This window comes from Panulirus ornatus, chromosome 21, assembly GCF_036320965.1.
Source record: "Panulirus ornatus isolate Po-2019 chromosome 21, ASM3632096v1, whole genome shotgun sequence".
In the NCBI taxonomy this organism is placed as follows: domain Eukaryota; kingdom Metazoa; phylum Arthropoda; class Malacostraca; order Decapoda; family Palinuridae; genus Panulirus; species Panulirus ornatus.
Genome location: NC_092244.1, coordinates 23,711,725 through 23,730,297, shown reverse-complemented (window position 1 = coordinate 23,730,297; position 18,573 = coordinate 23,711,725). Strand labels below are relative to the sequence as shown.

Here is an 18,573-nt window from a genome sequence, read left to right as displayed (position 1 = left end):
GAGAGAGCAGAAGAGGGTGTGTTGAAATGGTTCGGTCACATGGAGAGAATGTGTGAGGAAAGATTGACAAAGAGGATATATGTGTCTGACGAGGTGGGAAAGAGGAGAAGCAGAGGCCAAATTAGAGGTGGAAGGATGTAGTGAAAAAGAATTTGAGCAACTGGGGTCTGAACATACAGGAGGGTGAAAGACGTGCAAGGAATAGAGTGAATTGGAACGATGTAGTATACCAAGGTCGACGTGCTGTCAATGGATTGAACTAGGGCATGTGAAGCATCTGGGGTAAACCATAGAAAGGTCTGTGGGGCCTGGATGTGAAAAGGAATCTGTGGTTTCGGTGCATTACACATGACAGCTAGAGACTGAATGTGAACAAATGTGGCCTTTTTGTATTTTCCTGCCACTACCTTGCTGGAGGGGGTGGGGGGAATGTTATGTCATGTGTGGCAGGGTGGTGACGGGAATGGATGAAGGCAGCAAGTGTGGGTATGTACATGTGTATATGTCTGTGTATGTATATGTATGTATACATTGAAATATGTATGTATGTATATGTGCATGTGTGGGGATTTACGTATACACGTGTATGTGGGTGGGTTCGGCCATTCTTCATCTGTTTCCTTGCGCTACCTCGCTGATGTGGGAGAAGGCAATTAAGTATATAATATAAAAAAAAAAAATTAATAAGGAATGAGCTGGAGAAGAGAGTGGATGTGGTGGAAATAAAATGCCAAAGGACAAAACATGGTCTTAGGGGGTTTGATTAAGTAATGAATGGGAAAGAAAGAGATGCGGTAATAAAAAGTGTGTGGTTGAGAAAGCTAATAAAGGTGTACTGAAATGGTTTGAACATTTGGAAAGAATGAGCAAGGAAAGGTCAACAAAGAGGACAGATGTGTCATAAGTGGAGGGAACAAAGAGAATGGGGAACCCAAATTGGAGATGAAAGGATGAAGTGAAAAAGAACTTAAGCAATTGAAGCCCAAACATGCAGAAAGGTGTGCATGGGATAGACTGAACTGGGACAGGGGTAGACGTGCTATCGATGGACTGAAAACTAGGGCATGTGTTGCGTCCAAGGTAAGCCAGGGCTTAGATGGGGATAGGGACCTGTGGTTTCAATGCATTACACATGACAGCTAGAGAATGGATGTAAGCAGATGCAGCCTTATTTCCTCTGTTCCTGGAGCTACCTCACTAACACGGGAAGTGGTGATCAAGAATGAAGAAAAATGCAAACTAAACCAAGTTGCAATTAATATTCAGCAATTAATTCACTCTATAAATGGGTAGAATCTATATACCTCTAAAGTACAAAAGGCCAAATCACTTCTACCCATTACATGCACACCATAAATCATTTGCAATAAAATATTTCATGTAAGATATCTTTAAAGCACTGCAGTCACTGGACATTACATATTCATTTGTTATAGGACTCCCTAGCATACATATGCTCTTTAAGTTGAATTTCTTACCTCAATACCATCTTCACGTGCATCAGGTCCATCATAGGTGTCAATAAAAACTCCCACATCCTTAAAACATCCTAACTTGGTCAATTTTGTTCTTGCCTCATGGATTTTAAGTATCACCTGCAAAATTACAAAGAACTTATTTTGCTAATGTTGTGTAATCCAAAATATTCTTTTTCTGCTGCACATTTAAATTCAAATTTTGTATTACAGGTACACCACAGAATTTCCAGCAACTGATGGTTTGGCACCTCCTTTAGTCCAGACTAAATTACTTGAGAGAACTTGAAAACACCGCAGCCACCGGACTAGTTTACTGGGCAGCCACAGATGGCGCTGTGTGCAGGGTGCGCTTATTTACATTCTTTACACTGCACTTGTTGGTGGTGATACCACAACTCTGAGATTCTTAGCTTACTTTGCTTAAATTCAATCCTAGCTATGGCTTCTAAGACATATGAGAGTGTCAGTTGTGGTGTCAGACATAAACACCAGTCCATATCAATCAAAGTTAAAGTAGAACTGTTGAAAAAAATGGACCGTGGTGTTTCAGAGCATCTACAGTATTGGTTCATCAACTATTTACGATATAAAGAAGCAAAGGGATAGAATACTGAAATTCTATGCAGACAGCGGCAATTCCAAGAAGCAATTGATGATTACAAAAACTACGAAAGATGGTAAGAGTACTGAGCAAGATCGAGTGATGATGGAATGGTTTCGACAGCGTCGGAATGATGGAGAGGCCTTGTCAGGTAGCATGATAATGGACCAAGCTAAGATGTTCCATAAAGAACTTAAATGACAACATGAGCATGACTATAGAGAAGGATGGCTTCAAAGATTCAAGAAGCATCATGGAATTTCCATGAATAAAGTGTGCAAAGAAAAGTGGTCAGCAAACCACTAAGGAGCTGCCCAGTATGTGGACAAATTTGCAAAACTCGTAGCTGATGAGCACCTCAGTCCTGAGCAGGTGTATAATGCAGATGAAACTGCATTATTCTGGTAATGCACACCTAGGAAAACGCTAACAACAGAAGACAAAGAAGACCCCACAGGATTCAAACAATCTAAGGACAGACTTACCATCTTAGGGTGCTCAAAAATCTAATTTTTGTTTAATTTAAATTTCTAGCTGTCCATAGTATACTTTAGACACAAGGGAGATGAACAATTGGTGGGTAAGAAGTGGGTTGATGAATCATTATCAAATGAGCATGGTTGGTCCGGCAAAACGGTTAATCTGGCAATGCTTTGGAACCAATGGTGCCGGAAAATCAGTGGTTTACCTGTATTTATATCCTATTAGCATACAGCAGACACAATGAATCTCTTTCCCAACTACCTTCATCTAGAGATAAGCACAGTGTTAATGAACAATACTGATTCATAGACTGATGCTGTGTAATCCAAAAATATTCTTTTTCTGCAGCATCTAAATTCAAATTTTGTAATATCTATATCCAATTAGCATACAACAGACACATTGAATTCCTAACTTCATTCATCTAGAGTGTTAACAAACAATACTGATTAATAAACATGTGAATATCATGAAGGCCAGCAAACTGAGTGGCCCCAGTTGTTCATAAAAGCAAAATCATGAAACTGAAGCAACTTGCAATCCTGTCACCTGTAATTCTTTTGTCTTTTCATTTTCCATTTCATTCATAATTCTCTCTATATGTATTTCAATTAAGGCCTGGCCTTGATGTGGACTTTTGTTCGTGACTGGAGCCTTCAAAAAAAAAAAAAAAAAAATCTTTACACAGACTTCTAATACCAACCCCATTAACAAAAGCTTCTAGTGGCCTCAGACAAAAGCATCATACCTGCAGCCACTTTTGATATGGGTGGGTGGAATGTAAGAACTTGCTCGAAAACGGTGATAAATTAAGGACAAAGTGTGTAGAATACAAAGCCTTAACATCATGTTAAAAGGATGGGATATATCTATACATGGAAAAGTTCATGATCTTAGAAATAAAAATCATATATAAAAGCTAGTAAATGTGCTACTCCGAAATGAAGTGAATAATAACAGAAGAGGCACTTGTATGAAATGAGAGCATGCTGAACAAGGCTGGGAGAATGCAAGAATATAAAGGTGTATTTTGTAAAAGATGGAGAAAATACTTAAAGGATCTAATTGGAAATGAAAAAGAAAGGAAAGTGTCTACTTATGTAATTGGAAAAGAGATATGAAGAAAGTAATTGGAGAGGGAAATATTGCAAGGAGTAAATAAAAACCTCTTACAAAATGGTGTACATGGAATAAAACAGATGACGAGTGGAAGTGAAACTGCTATGAAGTGAATCTGGAAAGTGTGTATGGAAGCACTGAAAAGTATTCAGGTGCCTGATGGTTGGAAAATAGCAGTAACTATCCAGCTGCTTAAAGGAAAAAGAAATATGAGAGCATACAGAACCTATCTGAGAGAATGCATGACTATGAAGGTGTATTTTGTAAAAGATAGAAAAAAATACTTATAAAGAACTGATTGGAGATGAAGAGGAAAAAGAAGAGTCTACTGGTGCAATGCAAAGAGGTATGAATAAAGAGAAATAGGCAATAGTATAGGATGATATTACAAAAAACTTATAGAATGATATACATGGAGTGGAAAGAGATAAAGAGTGGAAGTGAAACTACTATGAAGTGAATCTGGAGAGCATGTATGGAAGCACAGAAAAGTGATCAGGTGCCTGATGGTTGAACAATGGCTGACACTGTCTAGTTGTTTAAAGAAAAAAGGATTAATAGATAGAGTGAGATTTACTAAGTAAAGAATCTTTTTAATATAGATGGCAATGTGTATGGTAGTATAATGACTGACCATGTGAAAAGGTTTACTGAAAGCTTTGCTGAGGAGGAACATGGCAAGTTCAGAAAGAAAGAGGGTCTTTAGACCAGATTTCTGCCCTTAGAAAAATAGAGGAGAAAATTCTATAACCAGAGAAGATTTTTTTTTTTTTTTTTTATACTTTGTCGCTGTCTCCCGCGTTTGCGAGGTAGCGCAAGGAAACAGACGAAAGAAATGGCCCAACCCCCCCCATACACATGTATATACATACGTCCACACACGCAAATATACATACCTACACAGCTTTCCATGGTTTACCCCAGACGCTTCACATGCCTTGATTCAATCCACTGACAGCACGTCAGCCCCGGTATACCACATCGCTCCAATTCACTCTGTTCCTTGCCCTCCTTTCACCCTCCTGCATGTTCAGGCCCCGATCACACAAAATCTTTTTCACTCCATCTTTCCACCTCCAATTTGGTCTCCCTCTTCTCCTTGTTCCCTCCACCTCCGACACATATATCCTCTTGGTCAATCTTTCCTCACTCATCCTCTCCATGTGCCCAAACCACTTCAAAACACCCTCTTCTGCTCTCTCAACCACGCTCTTTTTATTTCCACACATCTCTCTTACCCTTACGTTACTCACTCGATCAAACCACCTCACACCACACATTGTCCTCAAACATCTCATTTCCAGCTCATCCATCCTCCTGCGCACAACTCTATCCATAGCCCACGCCTCGCAGCCCACGCCTCGCAACCATACAACATTGTTGGAACCACTATTCCTTCAAACATACCCATTTTTGCTTTCCGAGATAATGTCCTCGACTTCCACACATTCTTCAAGGCCCCCAGAATTTTCGCCCCCTCCCCCACCCTATGATCCACTTCCGCTTCCATGGTTCCATCCGCTGCCAGATCCACTCCCAGATATCTAAAACACTTCACTTCCTCCAGTTTTTCTCCATTCAAACTCACCTCCCAATTGACTTGACCCTCAACCCTACTGTACCTAATAACCTTGCTCTTATTCACATTTACTCTTAACTTTCTTCTTCCACACACTTTACCAAACTCAGTCACCAGCTTCTGCAGTTTCTCACATGAATCAGCCACCAGCGCTGTGTCATCAGCGAACAACAACTGACTCACTTACCAAGCTCTCTCATCCCCAATAGACTTCATACTTGCCCCTCTTTCCAAAACTCTTGCATTTACCTCCCTAACAACCCCATCCATAAACAAATTAAACAACCATGGAGACATCACACACCCCTGCCGCAAACCTACATTCACTGAGAACCAATCACTTTCCTCTCTTCCTACACGTACACATGCCTTACATCCTCGATAAAAACTTTTCACTGCTTCTAACAACTTTCCTCCCATACCATATATTCTTAATACCTTCCACAGAGCATCTCTATCAACTCTATCATATGCCTTCTCCAGATCCATAAATGCTACATACAAATCCATTTGCTTTTCTAAGTATTTCTCACATACATTCTTCAAAGCAAACACCTGATCCACACATCCTCTACCACTTCTGAAACCACACTGCTCTTCCCCAATCTGATGCTCTGTACATGCCTTCACCCTCTCAATCAATACCCTCCCATATAATTTACCAGGAATACTCAACAAACTTATACCTCTGTAATTTGAGCACTCACTCTTATCCCCTTTGCCTTTGTACAATGGCACTATGCACGCATTCCGCCAGTCCTCAGGCACCTCACCATGAGTCATACATACATTAAATAACCTTACCAACCAGTCAACAATACAGTCACCCCCTTTTTTAATAAATTCCACTGCAATACCATCCAAACCTGCTGCCTTGCCGGCTTTCATCTTCCGCAAAGCTTTCACTACCTCTTCTCTGTTTACCAAATCATTTTCCCTAACCCTCTCACTTTGCACACCACCTCGACCAAAACACCCTATATCTGCCACTCTATCATCAAACACATTCAACAAACCTTCGAAATACTCACTCCATCTCCTTCTCACATCACCACTACTTGTTATCACCTCCCCATTTGCGCCCTTCACTGAAGTTCCCATTTGCTCCCTTGTCTTACGCACTTTATTTACCTCCTTCCAGAACATCTTTTTATTCTCCCTAAAATTTAATGATACTCTCTCACCCCAACTCTCATTTGCCCTTTTTTTCACCTCTTGCACCTTTCTCTTGACCTCCTGTCTCTTTCTTTTATACATCTCCCACTCAATTGCATTTTTTCCCTGCAAAAATCGTCCAAATGCCTCTCTCTTCTCTTTCACTAATACTCTTACTTCTTCATCCCACCACTCACTACCCTTTCTAATCAACTCACCTCCCACTCTTCTCATGCCACAAGCATCTTTTGTGCAATCCATCACTGATTCCCTAAATACATCCCATTCCTCCCCCACTCCCCTTACTTCCATTGTTCTCACCTTTTTCCATTCTGTACTCAGTCTCTCCTGGTACTTCCTCACACAGGTCTCCTTCTCAAGCTCACTTACTCTCACCACGCTCTTCACCCCAACATTCACTCTTCTTTTCTGAAAACCCATACAAATCTTCACCTTAGCCTCCACAAGATAATGATCAGACATCCCTCCAGTTGCACCTCTCAGCACATTAACATCCAAAAGTCTCTCTTTCGCACGCCTGTCAATTAACACGTAATCCAATAACGCTCTCTGGCCATCTCTCCTACTTACATAAGTATACTTATGTATATCTCGCTTTTTAAACCAGGTATTCCCAATCATCAGTCCTTTTTCAGCACATAAATCTACAAGCTCTTCACCATTTCCATTTACAACACTGAACACCCCATGTATACCAATTATTCCCTCAACTGCCACATTACTCACCTTTGCATTCAAATCACCCATCACTATAACCCGGTCTCGTGCATCAAAACCACTAACACACTCATTCAGCTGCTCCCAAAACACTTGCCTCTCTTGATCTTTCTTCTCATGCCCAGGTGCATAAGCACCAATAATCATCACCCACCTCTCTCCATCAACTTTCAGTTTTACCCATATTAATCGAGAATTTACTTTCTTACACTCTATCACATACTCCCACAACTCCTGTTTCAGGAGTATTGCTACTCCTTCCCTTGCTCTTGTCCTCTCACTAACCCCTGACTTTACTCCCCAGACATTCCCAAACCACTCTTCCCCTTTACCCTTGAGTTTCGTTTCACTCAGAGCCAAAACATCCAGGTTCCTTTCCTCAAACATACTACCTATCTCTCCTTTTTTCACATCTTGGTTACATCCACACACATTTAGGCACCCCACTCTGAGCCTTCAAGGAGGATGAGCACTCCCCACGTGACTCCTTCTTCTGTTTCCCATTTTTTTTGAAAGTTAATACAAGGAGGGGAGGATTTCTGGCCCCCCGCTCCCGTCCCCTCTAGTCGCTTTCTACGACACGCGAGGAATACATGGGAAGTATTCTTTCACCCCTATCCCCAGGGATAATATACATATATACATACATATACACACACACACACATACACATACATACGCACATATACACACACACACATACATATATATACATATGAAAAATGTAAGAAACAATTTAGAAAACTGAAACTTCTAGCTTGAAATGAATGAAAAAAAATGAATGTCACATAATGGTTCAACCTCTGGCTATGGAAAAAAGGAAATGTATAATTTATTTACACAAACGTCAATATCAGTTCTCATCAATTTAACCCCTGTATCAATAGGCTTCAATGTCTAAGCTACATTTTTCTCCAATTTCACTATTTTCCATCACATTTTCAATTGTGTCTGAAGGTTCTACTTCAAGAGTGATTGTTTTTCCAGTAAGGGTCTTCACATCTTGGTTACATCCACACACATTTAGGCACCCCACTCTGAGCCTTCGAGGAGGATGCTTTACCAGAGAAGATGTGTGCATAATTTATGGATTTGGAAAACAGCAGACTTCAAAAAGGGACTTCAAATGTTTTAACTTCACACACTGCACCCAGAAGACTACTGTATGCTGCTTTGAGAAAGTGTGAGTGCGAGTGTTGTCTGAAATAAATATGGAAGTGCATGATAAATATGGAAGTGTATGATAATTCTGCTAGTAAAGAAGATAATGCTAATGCCCAGTCCACCCCATCCCACTCATGCAGCATCTAAAGACCTCATCACCATATGTTAGCACAATGCTGTTTTTTTCAGTAGGTATTATATGTGTAGAGTATAATCCATCCACAAAAATTCACTGGGAAAATTTTTTCTATGAATGCAACAACCTCTAAAACATGGGTCTCAATGGTTCAACTTGAAATGGATTCAACTTGCAATAGGCTTTATTGGAACAAAACCCCCATAATGCAAAACCCCATAATAAGCCAAAATCTTCCTATACCCATCCCTCCCCTAACAGGCAGTGACCTCTAATTCCACATGCTCCTCAGTTCATCTAGAACCTTAGCAACCTTAACCACCCTCTGGCTTACTTTAGCTACCAATGTTCTCCCCATTTAAACTCACACTCCAATCAACTTGGCTCTCTCCCCTTCTGCTCTTAATAACCTCGCTTTTTTCACATTAACTGCCAACTTTCTCCTCTCATGCTATCTCCTAAACTTAGACACCACCTTCTGTAGTATCTCATTTGAGTCTGCTACCAGAACCATGTCAACAGGAAACAACAACTCACCACACAGACCCCCCTCCCACCAACAGACTGCAAACCCACACCTCATCATCCTATCTGTACGCAAATTAAACAGCCATATTCAGCCAAAACCACTTACCCTCCTTTGTTCCTACTCACACACACATCACTCTCCTCACAGAAATACTTCACTGCTGATAGCAGATATCCTTCCACACCATATATTTGTAACATCTTCCAAAATGCGTCCCTGCAAAACCTATGATAAGTCTATCTATTCATTCATTTATAATCCATAATCGCTGTTTCCTGCATCAGTGAGGTAGCGCCAGGAAAAAGACAAAGAATGGCCCATCCACTAATATGCATATATATATCCATAGATGCCAATACACACACATATAGATACATATATATAACCCTGGGGATAAGAGAGAAAGAAGGCTTCCTACGCATTCCCCACTAAAGGAGACTAAAGGAGACAGGCGCTGGGGGCTAGAAACCCTCCCCTCCATGTATTTTAAATTACTAAAAGGGGAAACAGAAGAAGTCATGCGTGGAGTGCTCATCCTCCTCAAAGGCTCAGATTGGGGTGTCAAAATGTGTGTGGATGTAACCAAGATGAGAAAAAAGGAGATAGGTAGTATGTTTGAGGTAAGGAACCTGGACATTTTTGCTTTGAGTGAAACGAAGCTCAAGGGTAAAGGGGAAGAATGGTTCGGGAATATTTTGGTAGTAGAGTCAGGGGTTGGTGAGAGGACAAGAGCAAAGGAAGGAGTAGCACTACGCCTGAAACAGGAGCTGTAGGAGTATGTGGTAGAGTGTAAAAAGTAAACGCTTGATTGACATGGGTAAAACTGAAAGTGGATCGAGAGAGATGGGTGATTATTGGTGCCTATGCACCTAGTCATGAGAAGAAAAATTATGAGCGACAAGTATTTTGGGAGCAGCTGAGTGAGTGTGTTAGCAGTTTTGATGCATGAGACCAGGTTATAGTGATGGGTGATTTGAATGCAAAGGTGAGTAATATGGCAGTTGAGGGAATAATTGGTGTATATGGAGTGTTCACTGTTGTAAATGGAAATGGTGAAGATCTTGTAGATTTGTGTGCTGAAAAAGGAGAGGTGATGGGAATATGTGGTTTAAAAAGAGAAATATGAATAAGTATAAGTACATAAGTAGGAGAGATGGCCAGACAGCATCATTGGATTACTTGTCAATTGATAGGCACGTGAAAGAGAGACGTTTCAATGTCAATGTACTGAGAGGTGCAACTGGAGGGATGTCTGATCATTATCTTGTGGAGGAGAAGGTAAAGATTTGCAGACCATCTTCTGAAAATAAGAAAGAATGTTGGGTGAACAGAGTGGAGAGAGTAAGTGAGCTTGGGAAGGAGACTTATATGGGGAAGTACCAGGAGAGACTGAGTGTAGAATGGAAAAAGGTGAGACCAAAAAACAAAAGGGGGGTGGGGGAGGAATGGGATGTATTTAGGGAAGCAAAGTTGGCTTGAGCAAAATATGCTTGTAGCATGAGAAGCATGGGAGGTGGGCAGATTAGAAAGGTGAGTGAGTGGTGGGATGAAGAAGTAAGATTATCAGTGAAAGAGAAGAAAGAGGCATTTAGACGATTTTTGCAGGGAAATAGTGCAAATAACTGGGAAATGTATAAAAGAATGAAGCAGGAGGTAAAGATAAAGGTGCAAGAGGAGAAAAAGAGGGCAAATCAGAGTTGGGGTGAGAGAGTATCATTAAATTTTAGGGAGAATAAAAAGATGCTTTGGAAGGAGGTATATAAAGTGCGTAAGACAAGAGAACAAATGGGAACATCGGTGAAGGGAGCTAATGGGTGAGTATTTTGAAGGATTGTTAAATGTGTTACATGATAGAGTGGCAGATATAGGGTGTTTTGCTCGAGGTGGTGTGCGAACTGATAGGGTTAGGGAGGAAGATTTGGTAAACAGAAAAGAGGTAGTGAAAGCTTTGCGGAAGATGAAAGCTGGCGAGGCGGAGGGCTTAGAGGGTACTGCAGTGGAATTTACTGAAAAAGGGGTTGACTGTTTTGTTGACTGGTTGGTAATGTATATATAGCTCATGGTGAAGTGCCTAAGGATTGGCGGAATGCATGCATAGTGCCATTGTACAAAGGCTAAAAGGATAAAAGTGAGTGTTCAAATTACAGAGTATAAGTTTGTTGAGTATTCCTGGGAAATTATATCACGAGGGTATTGATTGAGAGGGTGAAGGCATGTACAGAGTATCAGATTGGGGAAGAGCAGTGTAGTTTCATAAGTCATAGAGGATGTGTGGATCACGTGTTTGCTTTGAAGAATGTGTATGAGAAATACTTAGAAAAACAAATTGATTTGTATGTAGCATTTATAGATCTGGAGAAGGCATATGATAAGAGTTGATAGAAGTGCTCTGTGGAAGGTATTAAGAATATATGGTGTGGGAGGTAAGTTCCTAAAAGCAGTGAAAAGTTTTTATCGTTGATGTGAGACGTGTACGAGAAGGAAGAGAGGAAAGTGATTGGTTCTCAGTGAATGTCGGTTTGCAGCAGGGGTGCGTGATGTCTCCATGGCTGTTTAATTTGTTTATGGATGGAGTTTGTTAGGGAGGTGAATGCAAGAGTTTAGGAGAGAGGTACAAGTATGCAGTCTGTTGTCGATGAGAGGGCTTGGGAATTGTGTCAGTTGTTGTTCATTGATGATACAGCACTGGTGGATGATTCGGGTGAGAAACTGCAGAAGCTGGTGACTGAGTTTGGTAAAGAGTGTGAAAGAAGAAAGCTGAGAGTAAATGAGAATCAGAGCAAGGTTATTGGGTAAAGTAGGGTTGAGGGACAAGTCAACTGAGAGATAAGTTTCAGTGGAAAAAAACTGGAGGAAGTGAAATGCTTTAGATATCTGGGAGCGGATTTCGTGGCAGATGGAACCATGGAAGCGGAAATGAGTAACAGGGTGGGAGAGGGGGTGAGGGTTCTGGGAACATTGAAAAATGTGTGGAAGGCGAGAACATTATCTCGGAAAGCAAAAATGGGAATGTTTGAAGGAATAGTGGTTCCAACAATGTTTTATGGTTGCGAGGCATGGGCTATAGATATGGTTGTGCAGAGGAGGGTGAATGTGTTGGAAATGAGATGTTTGAGGACAATATGAGTGTGAGGTGGTTTTAAGTAAGGACTGAAAGGGTAAGAGAAAAGTGTGGTAATAAAAAGAGTGGGTGAGAGAGCAGAAGAGGATGTATTAAAATGGTTTGGTCATATGGAGAGAATGAGTGAGGAAAGACCGAAAAGAGGACATATGTGTCAGAGGTAGAGAGAATGAAAAAAAGAGGGAATAAATTTGAGGTGGAAGGATGGAGTGAAAAAAATTTTGAGCAATCGGGGCCTAAACATGCAGGAGGGTGAAAGGCATGCAAGGAATAGAGTGAATTGGAACAATGTGTTATACTGGGGTCGAGCTGCTGTTAATGGTTTGAACCAGGGCATGTGAAGTGTCTAGGGTAAACCATGGAAAATTTTGTGGGGCCTGGATGTGGATGTGGAGACAAGGGAGCAAATGGGAACATCAGTGAAGGGGGCTAATGGGGAGGTGATAACAATTAGTGGTGATGTGAGAAGGAGATGGAGTGAGTATTTTGAAGGTTTGTTGAATGTGTTTGATGATAGAGTGGCATATTTAGGGTGTTTTGCTCCAGGTGGTGTGCAAAGTGAGAGGGTTAGGGAAAATGATTTGGTAAACAGAGAAGAGGTAGTAAAAGCTTTGCGAAAGATGAAAGCCGGCAAGGCAGCAGGTTTGGATGGTATTGCAGTGGAATTTATTAAAAAAGGGGGTGACTGTATTGTTGACTGGTTGGTAAGGTTATTTAATGTATGTATGATTCATGGTGAGGTGCCTGAGGATTGGCGGAATGCCACTGTACAAAGGCAAAGTGGATAAGAGTGAATGCTCAAATTACAGAGGGATAAGTTTGTTCAGTATTCATGGTAAATTATATGGAAGGGTATTGATTGAGGGAGTGAAGGCATGCACAGAGCATCAGATTAGGGAAGAGCAGTGTGGTTTCAGAAGTGGTAGAGGATGTGTGGATCAGGTGTTTGCTTTGAAGAATGTATGTGAGAAATACTTAGAAAAGCAAATGGATTTGTATGTAGCATTTATGGATATGAAGAAGGCATATCATAGATAGAGTTGATAGAGATGCTCTGTGGAAGGTATTAAGAATATATGGTGTGGGAGGCAAGTTGTTAAAAGCAGTGAAAAGTTTTTATCGAGGATGTAAGGCATTTGTACGTGTAGGAAGAGAGGAAAGTGATTGGTTCTCAGTGAATTTAGGTTTGCGGCAGGTGTGTGTGATGCCTCCATGGTTGTTTAATTTGTTTATGGATGGGGTTGTTAGGGAGGTGAATGCAAGAGTTTTGGAAAGAGGGGCAAGTATGAAGTCTGTTGGGGATGAGAGCTTGGGAAGTGAGTCAGTTGTTGTTTACTGACGATACAGCGCTGGTGGCTGATTCTTGTCAGAAACTGCAGAAGCTGGAGACTGAGTTTGGTAAAGTGTGTGAAAGAAGAAAGTTAAGAGTAAATGTGAATAAGAGTAAGGTTATTAGGTACAGTAGGGTTGAGGGTCAAGTCAATTGGGAGGTAAGTTTGAATGGAGAAAAACTGGAGGAAGTAAAGTGTTTTAGATATCTGGGAGTGGATCTGGCAGCGGATGGAACCATGGAAGCGGAAGTGAATCACAGGGTGGGGGAGGGGGCGAAAATCCTGAGAGCCTTGAAGAATGTGTGGAAGCTGAGAACATTATCTCGGCAAGCAAAAATGGGTATGTTTGAAGGAATAGTAGTTCCAACAATGTTGTATGGTTGCGAGGCGTGGGCTATGGATAGAGTTGTGCGCAGGAGGGTGGATGTGCTGGAAATGAGATGTTTGAGGACAATATGTGGTGTGAGGTGATTTGATTGAGTAAGTTATGTGAGGGTAAGAGAGATGTGTGGAAATAAAAAGAGTATGGTTGAGAGAGCAGAAGAGGGTGTTTTGAAATGGTTTGGGCACATGGAGAGAATGAGTGAGGATAGATTGACCAAGAGGATATATGTGTCGGAGGTGGAGGGAATGAGAAGTGGGAGACCAAATTAAATGTGGAAAGATGGAGTGAAAAAGATTTTGAGTGATCGGGGCCTGAACATGCAGGAGGGTGAAAGGCGGGCAAAGAATAGAATGAACTGGATCGATGTGGTATACCAGGGTCGACGTGCTGTGGATGGATTGGATCGGGGCATGTGAAGCGTCTGGGGTAAACCATGGAAAGTTCTGTGGGGCCTGGATGGGGAAAGGGAGCTGTGGTTTCGGGCATTATTGCATGACAGCTGGAGACTGAGTGTGAGCGAATGGGACCTTTGTTGTCTTTCCTAGCACTACCTCGCACACATGACGGGGAGGGGGATGTTATTCCATGTGTGGCGAGGTGGCGATGGGAATGAATGAAGGCAGACAGTGTGAATTGTGTGCATGTGTGTATATGTATGTGTCTGTGTGTATATATATGTGTACACTGAGATGTATGGGTGTGTATATTTGGGTGTGTGGACGTGTATGGATGTGCATGTGTATGAGGGTGGGTTGGGCCATTTCTTTCGTCTGTTTCTTTGCACTACCTCGCAAATGCGGGAGACAGCGACAAAGCTAAGAAAAAAAAATATATATATATATCATCCCTGGGGATGGGGGAGAAAGAACACTTCCCACTTATTCCCTGCGTGTTGTAGAAGGCAACTAAAAGGGAAGGGAGCTGGGGAGTTGGAAATCCTCCCCTCTCGATTATTTTTTTTTTTTTCAATTTTCCAAAAGAAGGAACAGAGAAGGGGGCCAGGTGAGGATATTCCCTCAAAGGCCCAGTCCTCTGTTCTTAACGCTACCTCGCTCTTCCAGGAAATGGCGAATAGTATGAAAGAAAGAAAAGAAATATATATATATATATATATATATATATATATATATATATATATATATATATATATATATATATATATATTTCCCTGGGGATAGGGGAGAAAGAATACTTCTCACGTATTCCCTGCGTGTCGTAGAAGGCGACTAAAAGGGAAGGGAGCAGGGGGGGCTGGAAATCCTCCCCTCTCGTTTCTAATTTACCAAAAGAAGGAACAGAGAAGGGGCTAAGTGAGGATATTCCCTCAAAGGCTCAGTCCTCTGTTCTTAACGCTACCTCGCTAACGCGGGAAATGGCGAATCGTGTGAAAAAAAAAAATATATATATACATATATATATATATATATATATATATATATATATATATATATATATATATATATATATATATATATCTTTCTTTCTTTCATTCTATTCACCATTGTATTTTGTATTTTAACTTTCTAAAAGAGGAAACAGAAGGAGTCACGCGGGGAGTGCTCATCCTCCTTGAAGGCTCAGGCTGGGGTGTCTAAATGTGTGTGGATGTAACCAAGATGAGAAAAAAGGAGAGACAGGTAATATGTTTGAGGAATGGAACCTGGATGTTTTAGCTCTGAGTGAAACGAAGCTCAAGGGTATAGGGGAAGAGTGGTTTGGGAATGTCTTGGGAGTAAAGTCAGGGGTTAGTGAGAGGACAAGAGCAAGGGAAGGAGTAGCACTACTCCTGAAACAGGAGTTGTGGGAGCATGTGTTTGAATGCAAGAAAGTAAATTCTAGATTGATATGGGTAAAAATGAAAGTTGATGGAGACAGATGGGTGATTATTGGTGCATTTGCACCTGGGCATGAGAAGAAAGATCATGAGAGGCAAGTGTTTTGGGAGCAGCTAAATGAGTGTGTTAGTGGTTTTGATGCACAAGACTGGGTCATAGTGATGGGTGATTTGAATGCAAAGGTGAGTAATGTGGAAGTTGAGGGAATAATTGGTATACATGGGGTGTTCAGTGTTGTAAATGGAAATGGTGAAGAGCTTGTAGATTTATTTACTAAAAAAGGACTGGTGATTGGGAATACCTGGTTTAAAAAGCGAGATATACATAAGTATACATAAGTAAGAAGGAGAGATAGCCAGAGAGCATTATTGGATTACGTGATAATTGATAAGCGCGCGAAAGAGAGACTTTTGGATGTTAATGTGCTAAGAGGTGCAACTGGAGGGATGTCTAATCATTATCTTGTGGAGGCGAAGGTGAAGATTTGTAGGAGTTTTCAGAAAAGAAGAAAGAATGTTAGGGTGAAGAGAGTGATGAGAGTTAGTGAGCTTGGGAAGGAGGCTTGTGTGAGGAAGTACCAGGAGTGACTGAGTTCAAAATGAAAAAAAGGTGAGAACAAAGGAGGTAAGGGGAGTGGGGAGTAATGGGATGTATTTAGGGAAGCAGTGATGGCTTGCGCAAAAGATGCTTGTGGGATGAGAAGCGTGGGAGGTAGGTTGATTAGAAAGGGTAGTGAGTGGTGGGATGATGAGGTAAGATTATTAGTGAAAGAGATAGAGAAGCATTTGGACAATTTTTGAAGGGAAATAATGCAAATGACTGGGAGATGTATAAAAGAAAGAGGCAGGAGGTCAAGAGAAAGGTGCAAGACGTGAAAAAGAGGGCAAATGAGAGTTGGGGTGAGAGAGTATCATTAAATTTTACGGAGAATAAAAAGATGTTTTGGAAGGAGGTAAATAGAGTGCATAAGACAAGGGAGCAAATGGAAACTTCAGTGAAGGGGGCTAATGGGGAGGTGATAACAAGTAGTGGTGATGTGAGAAGGAGATGGAGCAAGTATTTTGAAGGTTTGTTGAATGTGTTTGATGACAGAGTGGCTGATATAGGGTGTTTTGGTCGAGGTGGTGTGCAAAATGAGAGGGTTAGGGAAAATGATTTGGTAAATAGAGAAGAGGTAGTAAAAGCTTTGCGGAAGATGAAAGCCGGTAAGGCAGCAGGTTTGGATGGTATTGCAGTGGAATTTAATAAAAAAGGGGGTGATTGAATTGTTGACTGGTTGGTAAGGTTATTTAATGTATGCATGATTCATGGTGAGGTGCCTGAGGATTGGCGGAATGCGTGCATAGTGCCATTGGACAAAGGCGAAGGGGATAAAAGTGAGTGCTCATATTACAGAGGTATAAGTTTGTTGAGTATTCCTGGTAAATTATATGGGAGGGTATAGATTGAGAGGGTGAAGGCATGTACAGAGCATCAGACTGGGGAAGAGCAGTGTGGTTTCAGAAGTGGTAGAGGATGTGTGGATTAAGTGTTTGCTTTGAGGAATGTACGTGAGAAATACTTAGAAAAGCAAATGGATTTGTATGTAGCATTTATGGATCTGAAGAAGGCATATGATAGAGTTGATAGAGATGCTCTGTGGAAGGTATTAAGAATATATGGTGTGGGAAGCAAGTTGTTACAAGCAGTGAAAAGTTTTTATCGAGGATGTAAGGCATGTGTACGTGTAGGAAGAGAGGAAAGTGATTGGTTCTCAGCGAATGTAGGTTTGCGGCAGGAGTGTGTGATGTCTCCATGGTTGTTTAATTTGTTTATGGATGGAGTTGTTAGGGAGGTGAATACAAGAGTTTTGGATAGAGGGGCAAGTCTGCAGTCTGTTGTGGATGAGAGAGCTTGGGAAGTGAGTCACTTGTTGTTCGCTGATAATACAGTGCTGGTGGCTGATTCATGTGAGAAACTGCAGAAGATGGTGACTGAGTTTGGTAAAGTGTGTGAAAGAAGAAAGTTAAGAGTAAATGTGAATAAGAGCAAGGTTATTAGGTACAGTAGGATTGAGGGTCAAGTCAATTGGGAGGTAAGTTTGCATGGAGAAAAACTGGAGGAAGTAAAGTGTTTTACATATCTGGGAGTGGATCTGGCAGTGGATGGAACCATGGAAGCGGAAGTGAATCATAGGGTGGGGGAGGGGGCAAAAGTTCTGGAAGCCTTGAAGAATGGTTGGAAGTCGAGAACATTATCTCCAAAAGCAAAAATGGGTATGTTTGAAGGAATAGTGGTTCCAATAATGATGTATGGTTGCGAGGCGTGGGCTATGGATAGAGTTGTGCGCAGGAGGTTGGATGTGCTGGAAATGAGATGTTTGAGGACAATATGTGGTGTGAGGTGGTTTGATCGAGTAAGTAATGTAAGGGTAAGAGAGATGTGTGGAAATAAAAAGAGTGTGGTTGAGAGAGCAGAAGAGGGTGTTTTGAAATTGTTTGGTCACATGGAGAGAATGAGTGAGGAAAGATTGACCAAGAGGATATATGTGTCAGAAATGGAGGGAACTAGAAGTGGGAGACCAAATTGGAGGTGGAAACATGGAGTGAAAAAGATTTTGAGTGATCAGGGCCTAAACATGCAGGAGGGTGAAAGGCGTGCAAGGAATAGAGTGAATTGGAATGATGTGGGATACTGGGGTTAACGTGTTGTCAATGAATTGAACCAGGGCATGTGAAGAGTCTGGGGTAAACAATGGAAAGTTCTGTAGGGCCTGGATGTGGAAAGGGAGCTGTGGTTTTGGTGCAATATTACATGACAGCTAGAGACTGAGTGTGAACAAATGGGGCCTTTGTTCTCTTTTCCTAGCGCTACCTCGCACATATGAGGGGAGAGGGGGTTGTTATTCCATGTGTGGCGGGGTGGCAATGGGAATAAATA

At 41.4% G+C, this 18,573-nt stretch overlaps 1 protein-coding gene across 1 annotated transcript in view; it reads right to left on the bottom strand.

Moving 5' to 3' along the window:
• Window positions 1–18,573, bottom strand: part of LOC139756458 (sorting and assembly machinery component 50 homolog A) — a 293,888-nt gene that overhangs the window by 210,076 nt on the left and 65,239 nt on the right. Inside the window, exon 4 of the mRNA XM_071675915.1 lies at window positions 1,479–1,595. Within this exon, the coding sequence (XP_071532016.1) occupies window positions 1,479–1,595 (117 nt within the window). The remainder of the gene's footprint in view (window positions 1–1,478; window positions 1,596–18,573) is intronic.